The sequence below is a fragment of the Lycorma delicatula genome, chromosome 9 (genome assembly GCF_047948215.1).
Source record: "Lycorma delicatula isolate Av1 chromosome 9, ASM4794821v1, whole genome shotgun sequence".
Classification (NCBI taxonomy): Eukaryota; Metazoa; Arthropoda; class Insecta; order Hemiptera; family Fulgoridae; genus Lycorma; species Lycorma delicatula.
Window position 1 is genome coordinate 42,268,986 of NC_134463.1, and position 17,297 is coordinate 42,286,282.

Sequence of the window (17,297 nt, forward strand, 5' to 3'; positions counted from 1 at the left end):
TTTATTTTCAAGTCAGAAGAATAACCTTAAAAAATAACCTTTAAATAAATAAACTAATATATCACAACCTTTCCAAAAATACTGAGTGATATGTCAACTTTAAAAGCACACAAGTGTTTTGATTTGATTAATACTACTAGAGATAAGCGATCCTAAAGCCATGTATTAAGAGAATATGAAGAAAAATTTTCTCCTCAAACCCAATCAATATATACATACACACAATAACAACAAACTTAAAATAAATAGCAATAAAATACAAATTTTGTGCTATCCCCATAAAAAAAATCAAATTGCATGTTTAATTATAAATAAAATTTATATAATTTTCAGAAATTTTGTATGGAATTACAAATTACATTCAGTGATATGTTATGTAGCTCCCTACTTGGATATATAGAAAAAATTTTGAATAAAATATTGCAACTCAAAAGTGCAGAATATGAATCATATGTAAACATTAGTATTTTTAAAAAAAAATCTGAATTAATCTGAAAAAAATAATAAAAATTCTTGTATTTTAAAAATATAAAAACTATAATTTATTTTCAAAATATTACCATCAGTAATTTGCATTTTTTCTTATGTTTACATATTTTACAGTATTTAAAGTACTGTTTTATCACTGTTATAAGTAAACTGATCAGTATTTATATAAACAAAATAAAACAGATATACCTAGTGCAATAACAAAAAAATAGAATGTTAAAATTAACAAAAAATTAAACAAAAGTATCACACAAAAATAAATTTGTACTCAATTATAACAAAACACCAAAAGACAAGTGAAGTATTTATTCTAAATTATTACAATAGAAGTGAGGAAGAAAGTTACATGACATTTGATATCAGGATTCTGTAGACCGTAAGCAGTTAAATGGGCTTCATAAAAACTAAACATTATTTTTAAACTGCATCCTTACAACCAGAAAGATTTTTCAACAACCAAATACACATTTAATACACTAGTGTTCCTAGACACCAAAGTTGGAAAAAAAAAAAAAAAAAAAAAAAAAAAAAAAAAAAAAAAAAAAACCAAATGAAAGACTGCAGTTAGTATTTGTAATTATGTATAAATTATTCATTATTAACTTAATTATCAGCTACACTCGTAGAGGATCTGAAAGGCCATACAAACTGACAGTGGACTCAACCAATCTGACAAATAGACTCAGACCATTGTTTATATAAATTTTAAATGCATTTTTAGATACATTTTTTTTCATTTTGGTCTTCTGTTGGTCTTCATTTCTGTTCTGCATTTCTCTATTTATCTGTTCATTTCTGTTCAGTAACAATCACTCAGCATTCACATTTCTCTTACGCTATACAACCCCAGCTATCAGTTTCATTTGTTCTAACCTTTGTCTGCATATATTTTTGAAAATCTGTTTTATATACCCTAATGTACTATTAACTAAAATCCTTTAAAATTATTTTAATTAATTTTCTACTCAGTTTGAAACAATTTTAAACCTGGTTCAAGTTTTCCAGACTAGTACAATATATTTTTCTCTACAGTAGTAAATTTACCTGGTCCAAATTAAACATAGTTTTATTTGCAATCAGCACTATTCAAAGAAAATATTTGATCCTAATTGATAAAAATTTGGACAACTATTTTAGGGTTAGAGAACACACAAGAGAGATTGGATTTGTACATTTATTTATGCATCAGTGTTGCTTTCTGATATTACAATTAGTGACTATACAAGATGCAGGCAACATCCAAGAGGTTATTGTTCAAAGTTATTTTTGGCAATATTTACAAATTATGGGACAATTTCTTTTCTTCCCACAGGTACATTCATTATGAATTAAAAATGTGTTAATTGCAACCATGTTCTAACATATTACATGTATCAATATTTACTGAAAAAATTAAATATTCTGTATAAAATCTGTGCAACAGCTATGTAGTGATTATATAGCATACACATATTTATAAAAAAACTGTATACATAATCATCTCTTCTTCCAATCAGACAAAAAGTAATGTTATCCATCTTCCTTCAATTTATCTCCAGTGGAGATCTGCCAGAAAATATTTCAACACATCACACAATTCTGTTAGGAAAAGATGTTATTTTAAGAATCCTATTGTTTTTCTGATTGTAATTTCTGAAGTAAAACTAATTACCACAGTACCAATATTCTAACTTATCAACAAAAAAATTCAGTGTTCAATAATGTGATGCTCCTGTTCAGGTAAAATTCCCAATCTCCCATGTGAGTGAAATGGAAACTACAGCATAATATAGTTAATCTCCAAGCAAACCTCCTGCTACATTTCATTCAAAGCAGGTGATCCTTCTCAACAACCTCCCTGTTAGGTAGATTTCATAAGAAAGCTACTATTGTAATGGGTACCATGATTCAACTTCCAGAAAATTTTGACATATCTTCGCATTTCACATCCCCCAGACCACAAAATCACGGTCAGCTCAAAGTTTTATACATACATTTATATATATATGTAATATAACGACCCAAAATCTTGTTCAAGTTTGTTAATGGGCAAAATTGGACCATGTGGGTGGAAATTGGGGGGGGGGGGGTTTAAAAAAAAAAAAATATTGCTATAACTTTCTTATCAAGTAAAATATTGAATTTGTTTAAAGTTCCTACTATTCTTTGGATAAAGACCTAAAACTTAACTAAGTAAAGTTTTTTGATATCACCAACCATTGGGTCAGGGGGTGGAAATTTTGAAGACAAAAAAAATCATACCTCCCTTAATAGGAACAGTATCAAATTGGTTTAAAGTGATCGCTAGTACTTTAAACATTACCTAAAACATTTGTCTGAAACAATTTTTGATATGACCAACCTTTACAGCAAGGGGTGACCAACATGTTGATGGAATTGTAAGAACTGGATGTTGCTTGACCTATGCTAAACATGTAAAACTTTTTTGTAGAGTAGCGATCTATGATCGCTACTCTACAAAAAAGTAGAGTTTCTCATCCGAATGAAAATATATTAGTAGCAGAACAACTCAGATTTGATAAGGGAAATCTATAATAAGTACTACAGTAACTTGGTAGAAAAGATTATAGATACAACAGGTTTGAGGACTAAATCAATCTTTTTAAATCTAATAAAGTTTTTGACTGTGAATTTTAATTTCCTTCTTCAAAGATCAGGCGAAATAAGTAAAACAGCTGTAGCCACCTGTAGTACTACAGTAACTTGGTAGAAAAGATTATAGATACAACAGGTTTGAGGACTAAATCAATCTTTTTAAATCTAATAAAGTTTTTGACTGTGAATTTTAATTTCCTTCTTCAAAGATCAGGCGAAATAAGTAAAACAGCTGTAGCCAATAACCAATTTACATCTTACCTTTTAGATAGGTAACAATGTTTAGAGATAAGTAAGACAGCAAACAAGACAGAGATTATCAATACCTCAACTTGTTTAAGTATTGGTTGGAGTACCAAACTAGATAGGGGCTCATGTTTAGTCCGGATGTATTTTTATTTTTTACTTTTATAAAGTAAACAAAACTAGTTTATTTTGGTTTTTAAAATAATGATATAAAATGTTATATTTAGTATCACTTAATAACAAGCATTCAAACAATTTATTATGTAGAATTCACAAGTTTTTTTATCTTTCACATTTAAATAACCAAGAAAAAATTTCAATAGGTTATAATTAGCAAATAATGGTGTATATATTACAATTATGTGTATGGGCCATTTTAACTCTATTGTAATGACAAATGTATTTCTTATCTACCGTGTCAAATTAATTACTTTTAAATTTTAACTTTCATTCAATTACTAGAAAATACATATAACATACTGACATTATTAACAATTTTTTTTACATTTATATTTATGTTAAGGATGACAAATTTTTTCTAAGGATCTTAAGAATTGAAATAGTATTTTTTTTGAATTGCTACTAATATCTGAATCTGTTGTGTTAGAAGGCTATAGTTTCACCGAAAAAATTGAGAAAATAACTCTTAGGAAGGATAGTATTTTATGTTAAAAATTATACATGCTAACTTTTATCAAAAATGAGTTACTCAATTACGGGTACTTTTTCTTTTATTAATGAATACATTTAAAGCTTTAAAACAAGTCATACGTCAATTTTTTTTTAATGTTTAATTATTTAATTTATTTTTAGCTATGTGATATTAAAGCCAGATTTCACTTTAGTTATATGAAGCATAATAATAGTAATTTTTAAAGAACAATAAACAGGCTGTGACTTTCTAAACATTTTTTTAATCATTCCCTAATGACAATAAAATTGAGAGATCAGAAAATGGTCAAAATTTACCTTAAATATTTTATTACCTATTTTTGAAAGGAAAGCTTTTTTAGAATGAACCGATAAATTGTGACAGTTTATAAGTCAAGACGAACAGAAAGGGGAATTATAAAGAATGAAAACATTTTTCATTTAAAGGAAACCTTAACAACCTTTTTTGAAAACTATCTCTGATAAAAGTATCATCTCGATTATTACACTGATAATTATTACATTATTATAACTTAACTTATTAATAAAACATATTAAATATAGAAATAATATATCTAAGGAAATTTTTAAAGTTTTTGAACATGATTGTTGAAAATTCCTTAAAAATAAGCATTTCCTTTTGTTTTATTAGTATTTAGTATTAAAATATTTTGTTCTCCACATTATAACCGAATGAAAAACTTTCACTGTAGCAAATTACAATAATTACAAAAAGGAGGACCTGGTTCAAACACAACGCACTCTCTGAACAATCCTAAATACATTTCTTACCTAAAAAAGATTTTAAGCAAAAAACTTTCACTACATTTTTTAATAATTAATAATTAGCAATAAAGTATAAAGTCAATGCTGGCAAACACATAGATATATTAACAAACACCCACACACACAAAACACAACCAGCAAATGTGCTCCTACCAGCTTTAACAATGATCATATTTACATCTATGTATACCAAATTTCTAAATAATTTTCTAAATAAAATTTTTTTTAGTTAAATAAGATATAAGTTTCTAAAAGTAAAAAATCCCTTGCAGTGACTTTGAAAATCAACTGCAATAAGATAAAAATAATCTTGTTTTAGTTTCCTTTTCAAAATAAAAAATTCTCATGTAAAATATTTTTCATAAATAAGAGTATTTCAAACATAAAAATGTATAACATGTGAAATACCTTACCTATTTACCTAGTTTAAAGAATGATTACGCCTGTATTCATTTTATAACATCATTTACAAAATAAGTAGAAGCTGTCAAGCAATGAATAACAGATAATCTAGATTTATAAAATTTTTTATACATAATTCAAACCAAGATTCCTTGATAGATGTTGCTATAAATAAGGATTCTATTCATGGGTAGATACTGTAAATAAAACACTCCAAAAGCCACACATCTAAAAAACAAGATAGTCTGAAGTGCCTTAAAAATCAGCAGAGCAGAAGAAAAGCAATTAAATCTTAATTCAATAATACAAAAGAAAAATAATATATTCTACAATATAAAATCTCTTAAAATTCCATTGTTTAAATTACAAACTATATAGTCACAAGAAGATAAACAATACTGTACATAAAACCAAATGGCAAAAAAGCAGCAAAAATAAAATAAAACAAAATAAAATAAATTTTAAATCACACAGGATAAATCAGTCTTCCAGTGACAACATCTCTAACAAGAGGTCCCCACTTGACAGAAACTGGTTTTTCAACAGTATCAGGAACACAGGAAATAACAGTACTCCACAACGTACCACATATTGGTTGCACATAAAACACAAGAGATCCAGCAATATTTTTTGGTATTATTTGAACAGAACCTGAAAAAAAAATTACTTCATAGACTACTTTAATAACAGAAGGGGCTTCAGTTTAGTATAATAATTTTCACGCTATGTTACTAATCAAACAGGTAAAATTTTAATTTATATTGGGTTTAATCTGTCAATAAAAAATATGTTTACCAATAAATTAAAATAATTAAATTCTGGTAACTCTAAATTGTAGTTTATTTTACTAAAAGCTTTTTAAAAAATCAACATTCAATTTTAACATCAATAATATTCAGCCATGTTACAGTCCATATCATAATTCATCTTAAGTCTATAAAACTAAAACCGCTTATACAAAAAATAATAAAACTGAATTTTTTGTTTAACTTCTATTGAACCATTTCCATCCATAAAAACTATAGTTTTATAAAGTATTTATATACTTAATTATTTCAAACTTAACAAAAAAAAAAAAAATCAAACATTTTTTCTCTAAATACAACATTATCAGGGTAGAAACAATAATTCTTAACCTTATTTCAGCGATAACCCTATTCCTAGAAACAGGAGTCCACAATACAGATTCAATAAAATAAAAAATAAGCTCAAAATAATGTCAATTGAGGTGGTTTTATTTTTGCAATACTTTATTTTCTTGGAACAGTCTAATGAGTAGCAGGAATGAGGTGAATTTTAAAAACATTTTTACAGATTTAATAAATCAGTCATACTTTTTTTTTCATTAGTTATCAAGTGTGGTTGTGGAAGGTTTCAACTTCATTACTGCAGGAATAGTTAATTTTAAAACTCAATAGAGATGTTGGAAATTTAAGAACATTAATTTAAAATTAGTGCAAGATTAATATGAAAAAGAGCAATTTAAAATCAACTGATTAAAATTAAAAATAAATTTTTATTTTTCTACAAAAAATCCCTTAATAAAAACTTATTGGTTAATTAATATTTTTTTTTTTTGTCTTCAGTCATTTGACTGGTTTGATGCAGCTCTCCAAGATTCCCTATCTAGTGCTAGTCGTTTCATTTCAGTATACCCTCTACATCCTACATCCCTAACAATTTGTTTTACATATTCCAAACGTGGCCTGCCTACACAATTTTTTCCTTCTACCTGTCCTTGTCATCATTGCCAAACTTTTATGATGCAAGCCACTGTTTAAGGTGAAAAAAAAGAAAATAAATGCTGAGAACTAAGTCAGGGATATAAGCTGGATGATTGGAAATTTTTCTAATTGCCTCACAATCTGATTTGCCATGTGTGGCCAGGTATTGTTGTGTAAAATCAAAATCCTACAAGATAGCAACCCATGTTTGTTTTTTATATCAAGTCTAAAATATTTTAACATTTTGCAAAATGTATTGTTTCCACAATCACTAAATTTGACAAGCAAGAATCTTTTTGTCTCCAAAAACAACAACCACAAGCTTCTTTACTAAACATCCTTGTTTGAACTTCTTGGATCAAGGAGAGATAAATACTGTTATTGCATTGACTGCTTTGGTTTATATAAGAAATCCAGGTTTCATCTTCAGTAACAATGTCTTTTTTTTTTTCTTTTTAGCCTCTGGAACCACAGTAAGGTCAGAGGATGATATGTATGAATGCGAATGAAGTGTAATCTTGTGCAGTCTTAGGTTAACCACTACTAAGAAGTTTGGTTAATTGAAACACAACCACCAAAGAAAACCGGTATTCACGATTTAGTATTCAAATCTGTATAAAATTAACTATTTTTACTACGATTTGAACCTTAGAACTCTCAACTTTGAAATCAGCTGATTTGTGATGAGTTTACCACTAGACCAGTCCAGTGGGCTCGGTAACAATGTGATCAAATAATTTATCACCTTAATCTTCATAATGCCGCAAAAATTCATGCGTGGCAGTAAGATGTTCTTCCTTGTCTGCATCAGTTAACATTTTTGACACACCATTTTTTCAGTCAAAACTTCATAAATCAAAGTTCATGAAAACATCAAAGGCAATTGTGAAATAATGAAGTGGTTTTATCAAAGTTTTTCATCAACTTTTTCAATAAAATTATCTGTTTTCATAGTCAGCCAGCCAGCCACTATGCTCTTCATCATGAATATTCGCTTGCGCTTCTCAAAATGAACTCCCACTGGGTTACTTTAGCTTCAATCAATATTTTACCGGGAAAACATCACAAATTTGCCTATGAATTTTCAGCCACAGAATTTTTTTGCCATCAAAAATCTGATTACTCCTTGTACTTTACAACTGGCAGAAACACAAATTGTATCACAAATATAAATGGATGAATATAAACAATTAACAACAAAATGATTAAAATATTTTTGCTAACAGTTTATTGATTGAAATTACTGAGCTGCTCAAGGGCCATCTGTTTACATTGTGAATAAAGGTGTCATATTCAAAACAGACCTTAGTTTAAAAAACGCACCTCATAATACAAGGGCGGTTCAGAGAATATGTGGCCTAAGAAAGAAAACACAAAATTTTTTATCAAATTTTATTTTATTTTTCAACATAGATACCTTTTAAAGTAATACACTTAGTCCATCGCTTTTCCAGCTTATTCTTTTTCTTCAGTAAAATACAATTTCTCAAGCTCAGCAAAATAGGTATCTATCTCAAATGACAAAGTCATTTGAGGCAAATCTTCGCCCACCAAGCCATCTCTTCAAATTTGGGAACAGCAAATAATTACTCAGAGTTAAATCTGGTGAATATGGTGCATGTGGAAGCAATTCAAAGTGTGGTTCATGAATTTTAGCAGTAAAAACAGAAGATGTGTGCGCAGGTGCATTGTCAGGGTGAAAAAACACTTTTTTCTTGCCCAAATGTGGACGTTTGGTCTAAATAGTCTGTCTCATTCAATTTCTCCAATAATGCTGCATAATATTATCCAGTGATTGTTTTTCCTTTTTCCAGATAGTCTATAAGCAGCACACCATGAACATTCCAAAAAACAGTGGCCGTGACTTTTCCCGTTGATCGAACAGTTTTTCCTTCTTTTTTAGCACTTCCACTGGTTTCAACCCACTGTCATCATTGATCTTTTAATATTGCATTGTGGATTTTTACGATGTTTTCATTGAACGTGGCAGTTGTAGGGCGTCCTGAATGCTCACATCAAAGATTGAGGTTCGACTGCGTTTGAATTCAGCTGCCCACTTTTTACCATCGAAAACGATGGAGAAGATTCATTAAATATTGAATCTTAACTCCTTTTTTATATCTGTAGGGTTTAAACCTTACACAACAAAATATTTTATTATTGCTCAAATTTTGATTTTATCCATTTTGCACAAAACAATAACACTCTCTACTACCTCCTAACCACAACAATTAAATAACTGGAAAGACATGTTAGAAACTGTTTATTATGCCATCTAACAATTACTACATTAACTAATAATCGCCAATTGGACCTTATCTCTGTAACACGCCATGAACTTTCCAAGCTGCCCTCGTATATAAATTAAAAATTTTTATAAATACATTCTACATACATAAAATATTAAAGTTGATCCAGATATATGGTTTAATATTAAATTTACTTTCACTGTAGAAACTTTGGTGTATATGAAGAAGTTTGATTTATATCCATCAAACTAAATAAATATGTAGTGAATGATCTCTTTTATGAAATGTATTTTAATAATTCAATTGTCATCTCTTACTGCATTTAACAACCACATTGTGTTGTGTTTTGTCATCATGTCTTAGTTAAAATCAAACAGTATAGTAAAAAATAATAATCATTTAAAAAATAAACAATAATAAGAAAGCAGAATGGAATTAAAAATATAAAAACAGAGATTGCAAAAACTCTTTGGAGTATTACCAAATGTGTTAGTCAATTATATAAAAAAAATAAGGGGAAAATTTTGATCACAATAAAATATTGAACAAGCAAGGACAGAAATAAGGCAAGAGGTTGAGAAAATACTAATACTGATGCGTGTGTCCTGTAGTGCTTTAAATAAGCCCAAGACAAAAACATTTCATTAAGTGAATTCTTAATTACAGCCAAAGAATTTGCATTTACTTCAGGAAAATTTGATTTTAAAGTCAATGCCAGTAAGTCAAATGGTTTCAAAGAAAGGAATGGCATTTCTTTTAAAAGTGTTGGTAAATGTTTGGTATGAAGAACTGACTAGTTAACGGAAGGATGATGTGATACAAATTATTCAAGATAAACTTAATTTTAATATAAAAAAAATAAGATGATCGGTTTGTTTTTTAGATTACTTTGGATTAGATCATTGGTTTTTTTATAGGACAACACTGAGGTGGAAGTTAGCATAGTAAAGAAAACCATGCTTTTGGTTGGTGCTAATGCGGTCAGGACAAAATGCTACCACTGCTTATGACAGGTAAATCACCTGATACAAGATGTTTAAAAAATGTAAAAACAATTCCCAGTGGAATATAAAGCTAGCAAAAGAGCGTGGATGATTAATGAAATTTTTAAATAATGTCAGCAAAATTGGCAAAAAAATTGGCAGGAAATTTCATAAATGTAAGAGAATGATATTATTCATCGTCCAATGCAATGCATAAAAAAATGAAGGCACTAATGAATACTTAATAGCAAATGTTTCTTTTTAGAATATCTTGATGATGTAATTTAAATTAACATATTTTATTCATACTAACAACTTTTTCTTAACAATGTTTTAGAATTTAACTTGGTAATTTTTTATTTAATCCACCACAGAAGTACAAAATAATGGTCAATTATAAAGTATGTATTTTTTTTTCATAAACTACATAGACAGAAAAATATATTCAAGTAAACTTTCAACTTCGTGGCATGTATTTTTGCCAATTTAAAAAAAAAATATGTTACATCAGCTTTACATATACTACATTTAGAAAACATTGAAATTTTTTTAAGATCCATTAGTGCAATAACTCTCTAATATGTATATACTTTTTAACTTTTCAAAAAAAAAAGAAAAGAAGCTATCTTGTTGATTGAGTTACAATATATAGATGATAACTCAGAATTAAAATTAGAATTCTGTAATCAGAATTAAATTCCAGTACTGAATAGTACAATTACAAGTACGTTTATAATATTTAAAATTTGACAATAGAAGTATTATAATTTCTGAAGAAAATGACAAATCATTAAAAAGAATAAGTTTTAATGTAATAAAATATAGAATTTAATACCAAATGAAGATGTGGGATACTGTGAAAACTGGTTATTGGAAATTAATAAGGAAAGTTTAATTTATTTAATTTCTGTGTTTTGGTGGTTTATATTTCATATAATGTTGACATTATATATTTCACATATTTTTCATAACATGTGTGTGTTATGAACACACACTGGAATAACATATGTATCCCAGTATTTGCATAATCTATTTAAATTAGTACTTAAAAAATGTATAAAATGAACTTACTAGCCGTTAGAACAGGATTAAAAAACCATAAAACTAACACATAAAGTGGTAGTGACTGTAAAAGAAATCTTGCTCTAGTTAAGATTCCACCAATTCCAATGACAGCTAATCTCATCTGTAATAATTATACAAAAATAAATAAATAAAATAACAATTTTTTTTATAAGATATATTTTAACAAGAAATTTACCAATCAAGTAATAGGTCATTTAATACTTTATTAGGAATGATTTGAGGTAATTTGAAAAGAAACAAACTGAAATGAGAAATTTTTTCTAATGAAAAATATTTTTCCAGAAAACCTTTTGCAATAATTTTACTTTTCTTTTTCCTGTTTCGCCTCCGGGAATTACCATTCAAGTATTACTTCAGAGGATGAATGAGGATGATATGTATGAGTGTATGAATGATGTGCAGTTTTGTACAGTCTCAGTTCCACCATTCCTGAGATGTGTGGTTAATTGAAACCCAACCACCAAACACCGGTATCCTTGATCTAGTATTCAAATCCATATAATAGTAGCTGCCTTTACTAGGACTTGAACGCTGGAACTCTCGACTTCGAATCAGCTGATTTGGGAAGATGCATTCACCACTAGACCAACCCGGTGGTTTGCAATAACTTTACTGTTTCTTTGATAAGTGATATATACAATACTTCTGGCATAATTATAATAAAATCTACTTAAATTTTTAATGTATGTAATTAATTTAAACTGATTTTTAAATGTTTTACATTTTATTTCATCATCACTACATTGAAAAGAGTTTTTTACTTATACTTTCTACTTTCATTGTAACTTTACCATTATGTTTGAAATTTAATAACTTAAAAAAATAATAGAAATAAAAGAATTGTACTTTTGACATAGTGAGTACTAGTGTTCTGCACTCCACCAAGTTTTACTGTTTACATTCAAATACTTTTTGAAAATAAAATGTGGTTGGATAATCTTTAAATAGACTTGTTGTTTACGCCGTTTGCGTAAAGTCGTTTTATTCCAATGAATTCAAGGTTAAGGCTTGTAACCTTGTAACTACAAGGTTACAAGCCTGTAACCTTGTAGTTTACAGGCTTGGTAATTTTATTTTGCATTTTTGTAAGGCTTATCTACGTGTATTTTTAAATAGGTTTTTTGGGTTTGTCTTCGATATCAATTTCTCTAGGCTCCAGTTTGACGTACTGTTGCATCATCATATTGGTGATAGCTTATTTCATATCTCGCTTTATTTATTGCTGTTTAGTCTTAAAATATATATATTAGTCTTTAGTGTTTTTTATTCTCATCAATTTCAATATTGTCATAGTTCCTAGAAGTCTATTTCTCTTTGTCTGCCCTGATGTCATTTCTTCAACTTGCGTATTCAGAAATTATTTTATCACTCTTACATAATTCTTTAGTGGCCTGCTTGCTTGTAAATTATTTTTGTTTTGTCTTCGTTCCCGAATTCCACACGTTCTCTCTAATCGTTCTCATACCAACACTTAGACACTACTCTTGTTGTCAACACACACACACACTCTCTTCTGTCCATTGCTTTGTTCGCTTCCCCTACCTCTCACCACGCCAGCTTTGGATATTCTAGTCCTGACTTTCACGTTGTGCGGATCCTGGTCTTCCCGCCTTGGAGGACCAGGCTTCGATGTTCTCTCTCTCTCGTATAATGTTAATACTTTCGTCGTCTTCATACCTTTATAAACATTGCGGTATTTCTCTGTCTAAATATTCTCTAGTTCTACTCGTCAGTTTTTCGTGATTTCAGAGTTTTCTATGTTCGTCCAGCCTCGCTTCTTTGTTAAGTTAATCTTCAAATTCTGTATATTACGTCTATGTTGAAAGTGCTTCAATTACTACAAACTGCTAATTCTATCGACGCCGAATCTTCTCTAGCTGCTGATTATATTTTCATCGATGCAGATTCTCCAAACTCGTTGCTACATATCTGATATGCTACGTATTATTCTACCTCTAAACCACGTCTCACCCCTGCATTCCTGATACACCACTGCAGACTACGTCCAGGATTACTGTATGATTTCATTTACCTTCATTCACGAGTTCGTCTCTTGCTAATATTTGTGTGCTACAGGCAAGTTCAATTTTCATTATTTATTACGTTAAACAGTTATTTTATCATTAAAATTTGTGGAACATTCAGTTAATCGTACATTATCTCTTCTCTTAAATTAATCTAAAGAAAATTACTCCTGATGTGAAGTTATGTTTTCGGACTTCTTTGTAATTTTATATTTTCAAGAAACCTTACTACTAAAATGAACTCTATTTATATGTTTACTTATTTCAATTTGATTGTTGTAATTAATTCCTTTTGTACTAGAATATTATTGTGGCCTTTTTTCTATACTAAACTAGAATTACATGTTTTAATTATTTAATGATAAGTTTGTTGTTCATAAATCAGGAAAGGCCAGTGACAATAATTAAGATTTACTGTAATTTATTTTCCTAAGCTAATGACATTTGTTCATTGCTAATTTTTCAATATTACAGCATATGTCAGTAATGCAATAGTTTTCCAGTCTTGCTATGTTTATTGATGTTATGTTTTTCTAAGTATATAATTGTAAATATGGTGTTTTATGTTCTCTTGTTTTCAGGCTTTGTTAAATTGTATATTTTCAAAATGTGTATTTAAAAAATATATATTTATATATTTTTTCATTTAACATCATTGTTCATATGTTGATTCAGCTAATATTTTAAGTATCATTAAGTCATGTTAATTTCATAATTTCTTTTTATGTTTTAAGGTTATGATTTTAACATAAGTTCATTTGTTTTATTTCCAATTAAAGTCCAATTTCTTTTGGCAAATACGAGCTGTGTGTTTTTTGTTAACTTTACCCAACACTTGTATTATTATTGTTTTTCTGTACTGTATGTGAATACTGTCAATTATTTTATATTTTATTTTATGTTTGTAAACCATATTTACTTTCCCAGCAGGTATAGTATTACAGGGGAAAGCATTCTCATCATAGGTCTGCAGGAAATAATAAATACCAACCAGGACTTCATGGAATCTCATGGATATAGGTTCTACAAAAATATACCTGGGAAGAGAGTGATGCAAAATGTCCCACAGTTTGGAACAGACATTTTATCAGCCTCGAAATGATAAACTTCATACAAGAATTCAAGTCACAACCCCTAACAATCACAACATTCATGCTACATGCATCTAAAAATCCACATTATAGTAAACACCCATGCACCTACTAATAATAAAAATAACTCTCCAAAAGATCATAAAAAACAGAAGACAGTCTATAAATAACATCCCCAAAAACCATGTTAAACAATTAATCAGAGACTTCAATGCTGAACTAAGCAGAGAAAGAAGATACTGCAACAATATCAGAAAATGACCTGCCCAAAAGAAAACAAAACAAAAACGAACAGAGATTTGTTGATCTCTGCAGAAACAACAACCTAATCTCAAAATCCTCTTATCTTTAGAGGAACCTCAAAAATTCAAAACCTGGAAACACCCTGACTTCACTAAAGGAGAATGGCAACTAGATCATATTTTCATGGACAAACACCACCACAAGGAGATTTACAACATTAAAGTCCTCCTCCAAGTAGACACAGGCCACTAGGCACTAGGCCACTCGGACCACTAGGTATTCAAAATTAAAATTATATTTACTTCCCAAAGAAAGCAACAAAACCAAGCCTCTAAAACTAAAAGAAATGTGGATCCTAATCAACTAACCAAGAACGAAAATTACCAAAAAGCAACTGAAAAAATAATAATCACAGATAAACTCGATGATCTAGTCAAACTTAAACAAATTGCAGAAGAATTAGCTCCAATAAAATCCCATAAAAAACCATCAATGGTGGAACAGTAAATGTGATGAAACAGTGGAGAAAAGACATTAAGCAAGGCTATTTCCCCAATCATAAAAATCAGAAACATCCTTCCAAAATCTAGTAAAACAAATAAAAGAAACCAGCTGGACCCTAAGGAGAATAAGAAGACAACATAAAGATACACTTAAGTCAATAGAAGAAGAATTCAATAAAACACAGTCAAGAATGAAGACAGTAAACTGGCCCATAACAATAAACACAATGCAGAAATCCTGGCAAAATATTTCAACAAACTCCTAGATTGTGAAGAACAGACAAACTTCAACACCAACACTCCAATAACAAAACCATCAGAAAACATCAACTCTCCCACAATAAAAGAAATCTACCAAGCACTGGGTGAGATGAAGAATTACAAAGCAGTGGGAGAAGATCAGATTTTTGTAGCAATCTAGAAGCTTGCAGGATGACCAGCAAAAATTGCTCTTCATCAACAGCTTGTCAATATCTGGATCAAAGAAGATCTACCAGAACACTGGACAACAACCCACATCTATCCACTACACAAAATTGGGGACAAAACAGACCCTAACAATTACAGGGGAATATCACTCCTAGACACAACATACAAAATTCTTTCATGAATCATCCTCAACAGAATCAGTTCACAACTCGAAAAAGAACTATGAGAATACTAGGGAGGTTTCAGACCCTGGAGGAGCTGTCAAGATCAGATTATAAGTCTCAAGCTAATAATCAATTACAACAGAAAAAGAAACAGAGACATAGTGATAACATTTGTAGATTTTAAGAAAGCTTATGACTGCAGCCACAGAGAATCCCTACTAAAAATTCTAAGACATCTTACCAAATCAATAAACATGATAAAACTGACCCTCACAAACACTAAGTCAAAAGTAAAATTCACAGGCAAGCTCTCAGAACCATTTGAGATCATATATAAAATTATTTAATTTTACATTGAAATAAAATAAATATAATAAATTCATAATATAAAAAAAAATGATAAAAAAATAATTTAATTACGGAGAGATACAAAAAAAAAAATACATTATAAGATAATGTATGATAATACACAAAAAATATTCATAAGATAAGACAACTTAATACTATTATGAATTTATACTGCCTTAGCATTCACTTAAACATTCACAGTTTTACATATGCAGATTTTTTAATGTTAAGTAGTTTATTAATTTATTTTGTTGTATGTTATTTATTATAGCAAAATGTTCAATTTATTGTTATTAGTGTGGATTATTTTTGTTTTTTCTAGTTGCTAATTTAAAATATAGGTGTTTATATGTGTTCCTATATTACTGTTATTGTTATCTTTTAGTTTTGTATTAAAAGGTTATTTTAATAATTTACGGCGCATTTTCACTCTTTCTTTCATAGTAGCTACCATGCTCGGAGTGACCCATTGTTTTAGTGGTTTCCCATTCCTTTAAATAATTCTGCCATTCCTTAATTGAATTCTGCCCTAAGGTAGTTTTTGAACAGTTCTTTTACTGGTTCTTGTATACCGCAGCTAATTAGCTTTATTTGTATTAAAATTTTGTGAGGAATTGTGTCATATGCCTTAGCTAAATTAAGGAATATTGTTAGTCTTATTATATTTTTAAAAATTATTGTTAATTATTCTAGTTAAATGTAACACAGCATCTTTTGTTGATTTTCCACCTTGTTGAAAACCGTACTGATTTTTATGAATAACATTATTTTTATCAAGAAACTTTATTATTTGGTTTTTAATATTTTTTCAATTATTTTGTTAAAGTTACTTAACAGACTTATAGGTCTGTAATTTTCCAGGTTGTTTTTATCTCCCGATTAATGTATTGCGATTATTTTGACTATTTTAAATTTAGTAGGGAAATATCCTTCAATAAAACATCTATTTATTATGTGTTCAAGTGGTTTTGCTATGTAGTTACTAATTTATTTTAAGCAAGAAGCATTAAAGCTATCGATTCCAGGTAATGAGTTATTTTTAAAATTTTTTATTACATTTAATATTTCAGTAATATTTGTTGAGGGTGGGGTTAATGAAAGAGGCAGATTTAGTTATTTGTATTTTTTTAGTATAGTATTTGCATACATTATAGTATTTTCTCCTACATTTGTAAAGTATTTCATTTATTAGGTTCAATTTTCAGTTGTGTAATTTCTTTTTTCATATCTAATATTTTATTAATACATTCCCATGTTTTCTTAATATTGTTTTTATTAGATTTG

General features: G+C 28.8%; 1 protein-coding gene across 5 annotated transcripts in view; it reads right to left on the reverse strand.

Moving 5' to 3' along the window:
• PIG-Q (phosphatidylinositol glycan anchor biosynthesis class Q) overlaps positions 1-17,297 on the reverse strand; it is a 40,625-nt gene that overhangs the window by 8,325 nt on the left and 15,003 nt on the right. For 2 of the 5 annotated variants that reach the window (XR_012757742.1, XM_075375447.1), the window contains exons 5-6: positions 11,197-11,311; positions 5,755-5,820 (exon numbers count right to left, since the gene is read on the reverse strand). Coding sequence is in view for 4 of the 5 variants with exons in the window: in XM_075375447.1 (XP_075231562.1) it covers positions 5,755-5,820; positions 11,197-11,311 (181 nt within the window). In the remaining variant the exon portion in view is untranslated. Of the gene's footprint in view, positions 1-5,639; positions 5,821-11,196; positions 11,312-17,297 lie in introns of all 5 variants that reach the window. The other 3 variants (XM_075375444.1, XM_075375445.1, XM_075375446.1) reach the window with 2 other exon arrangements.